This window comes from Jaculus jaculus, chromosome X, assembly GCF_020740685.1.
Source record: "Jaculus jaculus isolate mJacJac1 chromosome X, mJacJac1.mat.Y.cur, whole genome shotgun sequence".
Lineage (NCBI taxonomy): Eukaryota > Metazoa > Chordata > Mammalia > Rodentia > Dipodidae > Jaculus > Jaculus jaculus.
The window spans coordinates 102,999,841-103,012,204 of record NC_059125.1 but is presented as its reverse complement, the minus strand read 5'-3'; the positions used below and the strand labels follow the sequence as shown (position 1 = coordinate 103,012,204).

The 12,364-nt window shown below is 38.0% G+C and overlaps 1 protein-coding gene across 1 annotated transcript in view; it reads left to right on the top strand.

Moving 5' to 3' along the window:
• The window catches only part of Gucy2f (guanylate cyclase 2F, retinal), a 110,896-nt gene extending 106,858 nt beyond the window's left edge, over positions 1–4,038 (top strand). The window contains exons 17-18 of the mRNA XM_004659141.2: positions 3,771–3,859; positions 3,951–4,038. Coding sequence (XP_004659198.1) covers positions 3,771–3,859; positions 3,951–4,038 — 177 coding nt within the window. The remainder of the gene's footprint in view (positions 1–3,770; positions 3,860–3,950) is intronic.
• Positions 4,039–12,364: the final 8,326 nt, after the last annotated feature.

Genomic DNA, 12,364 nt, shown 5'->3' with positions numbered 1-12,364 from the left:
AGAAGGGAGATTAGGAGGGAGATACCAGAAGGTAAGAGAAGTGGGCGCCAGAGGAATAGAAGGCCCTCTGAAAAGAAGGAAGAGAGAAAGACCCAAAGAAAAGAATGGAGAGGATGGGAAACCCCTTCTATTTCTTCATCTTCTACCTTTCCACAAGAAGCAGGCATTAAACATTGAATCGTTGAGGTGGTTGACATGCAATACATCTGCAACTAGATCATATCACTAGTATACTTTAGAAATTCTGATTCAATATTTCTTTTTTTTCTTTTTTATTATTAGATATGGACATATTTAGTATGTAAACAGCACATGTTGGTACCACCCTTTCCCTCCTCCCTGCCCCTTTCCGGAAGAGGCTTTCCTCATTGGGGGTGCAGGTCAACCACATGGGATTGTGGGTCATGCATTATGGGAGCAGCAGTCAGTTATGGGGGAGAGGCAATGTCTCTGCAAAATGTCTTAACTAGTTAAAGGCTTTTAACTAGCTGTTCAGTATTAGGCATGAATTCCTTCCTATGGATTCAGCCTCAAATCCAGTCAGATAGCAGTTGGTAACCCCCATAACAGTCATGCCACTAAAGCCACTATTGCACTAATGGGCACATCTTGCTTAGCTGATAATTGTGTAGCTTGCAGAGTCCACAGCTGATTAAGACTTTTAATGACTCTTCTCTTCCAGGAGCCTGAATCACACTTCTCATGACAATTAAAGTTAGCCAGCAGGACAGAAATTTCTAGCTCACTTCCAGCTTGATTCGCACTGTCCTACAACTGATTCATGTGGTGGTTTTAGCGATAGAATCTTATCATCTAGTTCTGGTGGGGAATTAAGAGCATTGATAATAGCCTGCATTGTTTGGAGGGCCTAATAGGCTTCCTGGGTCAGAGAATTTGCTCCAGGCTTTAGTTGTCATTCTTTTTTTTTTTTTAAAACATTTTTTAAATTTTTTATTTATTTATTTGAGAGTGACAGAGACAGAGAGAAAGACAGATAGAGGGAGAGAGAGAGAATGGGCGTGCCAGGGCTTCCAGCCTCTGCAAACAAACTCCAGATGCGTGCGCCCCCTTGTGCATCTGGCTAACGTGGGACCTGGGGAACCAAGCCTCGAACCGGGGTCCTTAGGCTTCACAGGCAAGTGCTTAACTGCTAAGCCATCTCTCTAGCCCTAGTTGTCATTCTTGTTTTACCTCTTTTCCTGTCTTCAGCAGAATCTTGGAAGTAGGGTGGATGAAGAGAGAGTTGGGATTCTGAGTTCTCCTGGATGAGCTCCAAAACCTCAGAGAGACCCTGGAGCTCCCTTGAAACTCTATGATTTGGAAGCTTGCCTGAGCATATGACTCTCCCATCCTCTTTTGCAACCATTAGTTTTGGCATCCTGGAGTCCTAGGATCCACCCAAATAACTTGATATTCCTCATATCTGCAAAGCTCCTTTGGAAATTGGCATGCTGTCCTTGTGGTCTCTAGATCTCAAGACAGATAGTTAAATATGGCTGAGAGCTGGGTCCTCAAGTTTGAGTTTTAACAGTATGTTTTACCAAAATAAGATCCAATGAGCCTTAAGAATTCTGAGTGTTCAAGATCTGAAATTTTCAGTTAATGGAACTATCTAATAATTTACTGAGCAACTGTTTAGACAAGGGATTTCACTAAGTATTATGATGAAAAGTTTTTGTTTTTCCAAGTGGGGTCTCACTCTAGTTCAGGCTGGCCTGGAACTCACTCTGCAGCCTCAGGCTGGCCTCAAACTCACAGCCATCCTTCTACCTTAGCTTCCCAAATACTGATTTTAAAGACATGTGCCACCACATCTGGCTACTATGAGGAAAAGTAATAGCTTTGAAGACAGCTCCAAATAGTCCCATTGTCTGAAGTTTTGAAGTTTAGGGTTAATTGGTTACCAGTTAATAGAAGTTGGGATTAGAGTATTCTTTTCCTACTTGTCTCATGGAAAGTTTGTTCAGACTAAATATTTGCCAAATGCTTGTGGATTCAGGTTAAATGTGCTAAGTATTATGCCTATTGTCATTATCATTAAAGGTGAATACATGTGGTGTAAAATTGAGAACAGTGGGTTTTATATTTAAAGGAGGAAAATCAAACTGAAATTTCTAAGTTTAGCAATTTTCAAAGTGCTCCAACAGAGCTGCTGATGGTAAGATTATATTTCAGATTAGTGAGTTAAAAGCACATCTTGGTACTTTTCTCAGTCCTTTAAAAATTATTATAGATTGGAGGAAAGAAAAGATTATGCAAGAGAGCATAGAAAGGAACAGAGAGAAACACACTGAGAGAAAGGTTTACTAGAAAGAGGAAAGAACAGAAGCAGGTGATTCAGTGTCATCATAGAGATGACTTTGGAGTTACTAGCTTGTTTTTTTGTAATATTTTATTTTTACTTATTTATTTATTTGACAGGGGGAGTGGGAGAGAGAGAGGGAGGGAGAGAGAGAGAGAGAGAGAGAATGGGCACACCAGGGCTTCCAGCCACTGCAAACGAACTCCAGATGCTTGCATCCCCTTGTACATATGGCTAACATGGCTCCTGGGGAATTGAACCTAGGTCTTTTGGCTTTGCAGGCAAATGCCTTAACCACTAAGCCATCACTCAAGCCATAGCTTGGGTTTTTACTCCCTTTTATATGACATAGGATTCTTTTTTTTTAAAATTTAATTTATTAGTTTTCATTTCAGTGAATACAGGCAGTTTGGTACCATTATTTAGGCTCATCTGTGATCTACCCCCTCCCATTAGACCCTCCTTGTTAATGAAAATGGGTCGTGCATTGTGGAGTTAGCCCCCAGTTATTAGTATGATAAATGTCTCTGCAAATCATGACCCAACATGTAACTCTGACATTCTTTCCGCCCCCTCTTCCGCAAGATTTCCCTGAGCCATGTTGGGTTCATTTTTGGTCTGCTTCAGTGCTGAGGTGTTGGGGGCCTCTGAGGCTTTGGCTCTCTAATTTGGTAGGAGTTGATTTTTCTCTGCATTGATCTCCTTCCCCTTTGTGCTGGTATCCGGTTCACAGGAAAACATCACCCTTGCTTATTTCGCCAGTTGTCCTTAGTTTCAGTCGGGCCCCTTTTGAGGTATGTTGGGGCAGCTCTCTTCTTAGGATCTGCATCTATCTGGAAATTGACAAGCAACTATTGGGCTATAGATGGGAGTCTTCTTGGGGTCATCTTGCTCTACCTAGAAGAATCCCTTGGCAGGACAAAATGATAATGTTTCTTCTAGAAACCAGTATTCCTTAGGCTTCAGAGAAAAGTTGAGAAGCCTGTGTTCTTCTATTTCTTTCTTGGGTTTTGTGAAAGCCATTGGGTGAAAGGGTATGAAGATGTTGATTTTTATATTCATGGACTCTAGATAAAAAAAGACAATGGTTTGCTTAATGTCAAAAAATCATTGCAAAAATAAACAGAATCTTCAAATGACCATCTATATATTTGATTCCTCGGAAGCCAAACATCCACACATTCCCCAAAATGAAGCTATCTGATGGTGAATAGGCATAACATCTGAATGACAGCTTAATCTGGTGTTAATTTTGACTCTGGTTCCTCTAGCAGTTTAGAGAGTTTATCTGAGCTTCAGGTACACATGGTAAGGAAGACTTGTATAAAATAAGACCCAAAAGAGTGCTGAAAATGGGCAAGTACTGGCCATTTCAGAGCCAAATTGAATGCTTTTATCCTACTGAGCACAGGAAATTTTTATAAATCTTGATTATTATGTAACTGTTTCCATATTTTTTTATAATAAGGGCAAAGGCACTGAAGAGACCTTCTGGCTGATTGGAAAGAAAGGTTTTACAAAGCCGCTTCCTGTGCCCCCACCAGTGGGCAAAGATGGGTAGGTGAAATTCACACAACCAGGGTCATCTTATGCTTCTCTCTGTGGTACACCCTCTTCACTGCCTATTTTGATGTCTCCTGTCCTGCAGGCAAGTGGGCCATGGTCTGCAACCAGCAGAGATTGCAGCCTTCCAAAGAAGAAAAGCAGAAAAGCAGTTGGTAAGAAACAAGCCATAAGGTAATGGCCAGCTGTACAATAGACCAGTAGAACTTGCCAGCTCTTCAAAGCCAGTGCTCCCTTTGGCATGTGGGGTTGCTCTCAGCCTTCACTCTTTTGGCAGAGTGTGATGGAGCTGGTGAACTTCCAAGCTCCACTGAGTTGGGTAAAAACCTTATTGTAGTGAGGCCTGTTGCAGAGTGAGCTGCACTTGAGGGAAGTTGGCTGCTCTGTCCTGCAAAAGACCTTGGTTTTTCTGTGCTGATAACACATTTGTATGCTAACATGTATGGCCTTTGTGTCCAGTTATCAGGTGGGTGCACCTGTGTCTTTCACTGTTGAGCACTGGGCCATATGGTTAGCCATCCCAGGACTCTAGAGACTTACATCTATTTAGGCAACTTAACAATACTGCATCTACCCCCCTTTCCTATGATATATTGGCATGGACATCTTGAAGAGAATTCTCATATCATTTCCTCCAGAGACATTGCTTGATTCCTTCCAAGTTGGCATTGCCAACCAAAATAAGGACTGGCTTTGCATTGGCTTCATGGCTTGGTTTCAGGATAATTTTCCCTTCCCTCCTTCCATACTACAACATTTTGACTCTGAGACAGAAGCAGCAACTTAATTATCACCAAATATGTGTAGCTGAGGAGCCCATTGTTTCTTGTGTTCCTTTCAGCATCTCTTTTGTTTTTGTTCTTAAGTTTTCATTCTCCTATCAAAATTTTGACCATAACTTCCATTGCCTCTCCACATAACACTAGAAATCACAATATTCTAAGGTAAACATTAGGGCATCTCTGCATATTCCTGCTCCCTTGCTCTCTAACATGTTGACAAGTAATCCTAATTATAGCCACAACTACCAAGGGCACCCATACATTCCGTTAGTCTCTATGGATTTTGTCAACTCTTTTTCACTACATTTCTCCTAAGAAATCCCCACGGTGCCTTCATTTTCTGTAACAATCGCAAGTACCATGTACTAGTCATAAATATATATGGTTAGAAAAACTTCTGTCCTTAGCAAGCTGCTACTCTTCAGTCTCCAGTACCACCTCCTAAATTACTGCTACCTGGGTTCTGGCCTTATCTTTCTCACTGAGAAGTATATGCAAACAAACAGCGGGGATACACAGCCATCCTGTTGTTAGAAACATCCTTTCCTATGGGCAGGGAAACAGATATACCACCAGTCACAGACTTAGTCTCTTTCCTCTCTCTCCCCTTTTCTCATCCCTTCACCTCTCCTTCTCCTTGTCTTTCTCCATGACAGTGTTTGGAAGCTCTTGAAAGATTTTCCATTTGAAAATGTCATACAGACATTGGAGATACTGTATAGGAACTCATCCACTCCTAAGGGTGTATTGAATTTTGAAGCAGAACATAGCATAAGATGACTCATTGCCATTGGTTGTGCTTGGTGATGCTTCCCTTGGGTGCAGATGGACATAGTGTAGGTTATATACAGATTTGTTCATCTGGACCCCTTGTTAGAGAGCCAGGACAATAGTTACAGGAAATACTGAAGCTATTGGTCCAAGAGGGGCTTCAAATTCTGACCTGTGTTGCATTACTAATTGTAATTTAATTAGCATGTTAATTAATTACACTGACCTTGGTGGTCTGCAAAAATCACAAAATTCCCTAAGACCAAACTCAACAAATTTCAGAGAGTTTCATCTAAGAACTGAAAAACTCCCTTATGCTTCAATTTTCTCTTATTATACATCCTACATTAATGTCAACTAGAAACACCACTTGCTCCAGAATGTTTACAAATTTCTTTGAGTTTACAAGTACTTACTGGAATAAATCTGATTTACAGAAGACTCACAATACCTATGAATGTCTCTGACCTGTTGCCAGGATCCTCAGAACTGTTGGGGGGAAAACTGTAACCTTTAGAGAGCTCTGTGTGGTCAGACATTAAAGAAAGAAAGATGGCATAAAAGAGCACAACACTGGTAAATTCATTACAGAGGCTGCCTTACAGGCAGGGTCATGCTGATGGCTTAGTGGCTCTTGTGTCTCCAAATATCCACTACCTTTCAGACTAACTTTTTATTTCCTGTGCTTCATTTTCATCAGTTTCATGGACTGTGGTTAATTTGAAGACAAACTACCCTTTTATTCATAGATGTACCTTTTTGAGGGTAAAAAGCAAACTGACCACTCATATCACAATGAAGATGAATTAATAAACTAGCTGCTCAGGAGTTCCTGGAAGTTTGATTTTGAGCAGAAATGAGGATGTTGGCAATTTTGAAGAATGAAGTGTCACAGTGGCAGGTGTGGGGGAATAGGATCCCCCTGTGGATCCAGCAATGGATCCCTGGGTGAAGGGAAAAAGGTGAAAATTAGCAAGATGGAAGTAGGAAATCCAGCTTGTATTCCACCTCCTTAAACCTTTACTTGAGGATGCTTTAGACTTAAAGAATGGAGAAAAACTTAGGATCAGAATTCTATTAGAGCTCCATGTGGGTTAAATCAGCTTTTGTGAACTGGCTCAAAAATTATGCAAGAAAGCATTCCATATTCCAACTTATAAATGTTTAGGGTACACCTCATTAGTAATTTGGAGATGACCTATATATTGGCATGCCTTTTATTTTGTTAATTCTGAAAAAAAAAATCATTGTAAATAACAACTCCAGGTAAGGCTTATTTGTTTTATTATCTAGGAAAGGTTAGCAATTTGTTAGCTGTTACTAGAGTAGAGTGGAGGTAAGATTGGAATCATTCATATTGAAATTCTGTGAAAGGGCTATGGTAGAGAAGGTATATTACTCATGTTTGTTCTTTCTTCCACCCAGAAGTAATGAGCTCCAGTATTTGAATCTCCTCTTGTTGCAACAATAGAGGAGCTTACTACAGATCAACTCATTGTTCTGCCTGAGCAAGACACTAATGGCTGGCTGTTCCTCTAAGGATGACCAATCTCCAGGGATATTGAAGCCTGATCTCAGTTTATGGGGTCTTCTGGCAAGGAACTGCACCCATAAGTTTTGTTCATTACCAGATATCACGAAAAAGACTATTTGAATGTAAACTGTAATGGAGGAGAACACTAAAAACATTGATGGCAGAGAACCACCTACATGTTTAGTGATCCCAAAATAGAAGACTCAACTTGGACTAAGATAAGAAGCTCTCTATTTTCATAGAAAAAAGTAGGATGCACTTTGTTTTCTCTTACATTTCATTTGAATCTCTAGAAAATATTAATGATCATAATTTATAACTGAGATACCATGAGATTAGTTCCAGGAAAAAAAAATCTTCCAGCAAACCTACATCTGAATCCAAACCTAATGTGGCCTCAGTTGGCTGGAATGCTTAGGGAATGGCGGGGTGGGGGGATGAGCATGGTTAAATTGTGTTTAGATAAGGTAGGGCTAAGATGAAGTTTCTTTGTTTTCTAATTGCTTGGTGGTCACAATCCAAAACTTTTATTGTATTTTTTTACATCTAAGTAAATCGAGTCTAGGTAACATAATTGAATTGTCCTTGATAGGTGAGAATCACTCTCAGCCTTAGGGACATGCTCTGAACATAACAGAGTAAATGTCAGAGATACTATCACAATAAAAGATTTAGAAATCATAGAACCAGGTGAACAATTTCCTTATACTTCCCTTCTTTCTCCTGCCCACCCTACTTTCACCACCTTATCCCTGTGCCTAAAGTAAATCCCTTTCAACCTTTGTTTTTACTTTATACTTTCAGATTTCCAGGTTCCAGTTTCAACGGCTTATTGGCAGTGGCTTGCTCCTCTCACATGGACTGAGGCTTAAGTCACGGGCATATTTAAAATGGTTAAGCAAGCTTTTCTTCCTCTTTATTATAAAAATAATCTCCTTATTAAAGCCAAACCCAAACATATCAGCCAGTAATGAAATTAATTCTTTTAGAATAATTATTTTAAAGCAAGAAATGCCTAAAGTATAATTTGATACCTTTTTCACTAATGTTTAATTTTTCCATTGTCATCTTGTCCTAAATGTGAGTTTAGCATCTATGTATCTCCCCAGCAGTTTTCCACTTCAACTTTGAGTCCAAGTACCCCCAGGTTGTCTATGTACTGAGCCAACACTCTTTGAGGATGCAGAAAGGCAGGTTCTGCCCTTTAACTTTCTTAAGTTTTTAATTCCTTCTTCTAGATGGAGTAGAAAAGAAGGAGATGTAAAAATAGCCTTTTGGTGTTAAGATCTCAGTCAAAAGTCCAGCTTTTAGTATGAAAATGGAAGGGTCACTGGAGTTGAGGGATAGGGATTATAGCTTGAGGTGTGAGGCTTCATGGATCACAATTCTTCCAGAGAGTCCAGCCATGTAGCCCCAAATGTTATAGCCTCAGGTGTAAGCCTGCAAAATAATCATTGCACAGTTCAAGTCTTTTATTGAGAAAATGTGAGTGATTGCTAGCTCTGTATCTGATCCTTCTCTCTATTTCCTCCCTTAGTCATTTGTTAGTCCAACATGACAGTGAAGTGCATCCTTTCCAACCTTATCCTGTCTTCTTCATGCTCACACCTTCCTTTGCTTTATTTAATCACAATGCCCTAAGTAAAGCTATTCCATCCGTTTGTGGATTACTTCTGCATTGTTCCAAATGTATCTTTCTTCAATTTGCCTTTTTTTATTATTTGAGAAGAAGAAAACTACTCCTACTCAAATTTAATTAATTTAGTGAGGGATATAGTCAGATTGACAGCTGAGTTTTTCCTAGTCTGTTGCTTACTAGCACAGTGCCTGGAGTGGGTGGTTAAGGAAACAAGAATGATTTCTTCACAGCTGCTTTCCAACATGGCATGTGTTACTTGTACAAGACAAAATATTTAGAAAACAACTCAGACATTTCCAACAGAGATTTAAATTAGTTTTATCATTGTCAGTTATATCTTTGTTTTCTTGTGTTTTGTCTATCCTCAAAATAGATTATAGCAAACAGGAATCCAAATGCTAAAAAGGTCAAATATTAAGTTGGGTTTTGTTTCTTTGAGGTTTCACTGTACTTACTAAACATAACTTATCCAAATGGTAATCCACAGGGGCTTATTTAGGATATTTTCTTTGGATTTTTCCTAATATATATCAATAGTAGTACACAGAAATGTTAGAAAGCTTAAAAATGTTATGAAGTAAATTTAGAATTATTCAAAATCTCTTTAGATATTTTATTCTATTTTGTGCTTCCTGATTGGGTTTGCTTCATACATTATACGCTATTATATCATCTAAAGTCAGCTGCTTTTCAAATTAACCCATTTGCATTTATTTTATTGCTGCCCATGTTTCTCATATGACTGGGTGCTGGATGTTAAACTGTAAACAGAAACTGCAAACAATCTAAAGATTGTGAGGAGAATTCATTGATCCATTTAAAATAAGTCACTGTAGAGCAAAGGAGAAAGAAATAACAGATGAGTATCTTCATCCTTAGGAGCTCATAATTTGATTTACTGCATAAAGCAACTCTATCATGAAGTATTGTTTTACGGACTCCCATTCTGCCTACCTTGTCTGAACTTACTATAAACAACTTTTATTACTAAGCTACTCATCTCATCATATTCTTGTCCTTAATCCAAATGAAATCAACTTGAAAGGAGTGGGATGTGGCAAACAGCCAAACTAATACTTTATACACTGGGTGGTCACATCTATGTGACATCACACAATTGGATGTAGCATGAATCCAGTAAGCATTAATTATCTGAAAGGCCATGGTTTCACCATTTTGCTTTAACCCTGTCTCCAACCAAACTCAAGTGACCTATTCTGGGATAATTCCAATATTTCTGTTGATTATATAACCCTTTAAAATAATGGCATTTGTACATAGAATTCTGTTTCTGGTCTATACCTCCTTGTCAGGTCACAATGATTGATAGGTAATCTATAGACAGAGACACAAATTACCTTTCATAAAACATGTTTTGTCTGGTACTTGTAGGTTGTTTGAGTTTCTTCTGGAGTGGGTACTAAAATCTAAGTATCTTGTTTAAATTTGGATTTGCTCTAGGCAAACCAATAACAGTTCTCTTTAAAACAAAGGCTGACATCAGAAGTGATCATAAACTATATATTCACTTTTGGCTCCACACATTAGTGTGGCTCCAGATGTCACTAAATATTTTCCAAAGGTATCTAATTCCAAGAAGGTTAATAAGCATATAGTACCATAGAATTCAGGGTCTTTGGAGGTAATCAAATATATCATGGGATGAGGAAATCATGGGGCTCAGGTAGGAGACAGCTTCCAAAACATCATCCAGTTCATAAATGAGCAGCCACCTAAATCAAATAAAAGAGAGTTAACTTAATAAGGACAACTCCTAACATTTAAGAACCCTTCTTTACCTAGAAATCATGGGGTAAGATCTCTATTATACAGGAATACTCTAGTATGGGGCATTTTGAGCTATGTAACTATATTGAAATCACCACAGGTCAGAGAGAAAGAAAAGATTACAAAATCCTTGTTACTAAAACACATGTACCATGCAGAAAGAATCCTACCCAAAGCCATACAATTCTCACTTTGTTTTGGCTCAAATAGATGCAAAATAAATCTCTAATTCTATCCAGTCCTGTGAATTAATTCATACTTTATACTACATGGATTCTGTCTGATAAGGTCTCATAAATTCCAAAAGAGATGGCTGAGATCAGAGGATATCCAGTTTAGCATGGGGGAAGTCAGAGGAGAACCAAGCTTACAAACTTTAAAGCAAGATAAGAACTGAATGTGCACTACTTATTAACATCAGCTCTCTTCTCTAGAGGCATGAAATGTACTGAGTTGTTGCTACAGTTGTGTACCCAGTGGGCATAGGATGCCTATATAGAGACTTTGCCCCTGTGCTCACTAACCCCAAGTGCTGAAGAGAGAATTTTATCCACAATGGGAAGTAGTTCCAGATGAACTTTACATTGCCATGGTTTCTTAGGATAATAATCAAATAAAAGAAAGTGTTCTATGTAGCACTGACAGCATAAAGGAACCATCTAGGGAACAACCTGGTAGAGGTACGTTCTTTAAGTAACAGTACTTTAATGTAGTCTTTAGTGTGGTTCAGAATTGAGGCCAGCTTGTTCTTTTGGCTAATCCATGATCTAGGAGGAATCTTTAATGAAAGCAAATTTGTAAGCATGGGTCCAAATCTGAGAATCTGTCTTATTGATCAGATATGGGTATATTTAGTCTCTGCCAGGACAGTTCTTACTATGAATCAGTCCCATTTATGCCTATAATTGGACAGTGTTACACTATTTCAATAGGTTTTAGAGAAAGTATTCCAAAAGCATGTTACAAGATGGATATGTTACTGCAGAGAATTTTCAACCTCCATGTGTATATCTCTGTCTATATCTTGGTGTATTTCTTTGGGATTATAGTTTTGATTTTATATTCCTGCTCTAGAAATTTTTATGTTCCTTTGATTTTATATATTTCTTAGTCTCAAACTAGCTTTCTGTACCCTCTTCTTTCCAGTTTATTATTTATCCCAAACTTATTGATTACTGTTATCCCTCTTTTTTTTTAATCTAATTTTTTGCCTTTATTTATTCTGTTACTTCTACCTGGAATTCCTTTCTTTTTCTGCCTCTTAATCACACATGTCCAAATTCTACTCATTCTTCAAACAAAGTCTAGTTAAATGTCACTCCCTCTAAGGAGCCTTCCTTGTCACACCTATGCATATACCTTATTTCCTAATTTCTGTACTTCTTTATGGTTGTACACTACTAATTTATTTTATAAGTATGTGTGATACTTCTCATCATGTCTGTTAAACTTTAGCTTAAAGAAAAAAATAAATGTTACAAACCAGAACAATGTTTGATTCATCCTCATATTCCAATTGTGCCTGCTCCACTTAAGAGGCACTTGATATGTATTTATTCAATGAAATAAATGAATGTTTCTATAACTATCCATATGTATATATTTTCTTTATGAATTTTCTTTTTCACTTTTCTTGTTAATGTTTTCCCCATGTTTCCATCTGTGTATTTATCACTTTCACCATGTACATATTTATATAAAATTTTCTATCTGTTATTTAAAAGCAAACTTTCTGTATTTGTTGTGGTTTTGAGAGGTCAACTACTATGATACTTATCTGAAAAGCAGAATAGTGTTTTTATATTAGCCTCATAAAATTCCATACAACCAAATTAGGTGACATATTTATTGTCACAGTTGGTTATCTTTTTGTTTCCTTGAGGGTTACTGATCTTTGATAGTAAAAAAAAAAATTCACCATTCATATATTGAAAATCATCTGGTTACTGTAATATTCACTTTGTTTTCTGTGTCCTTAGAAGATC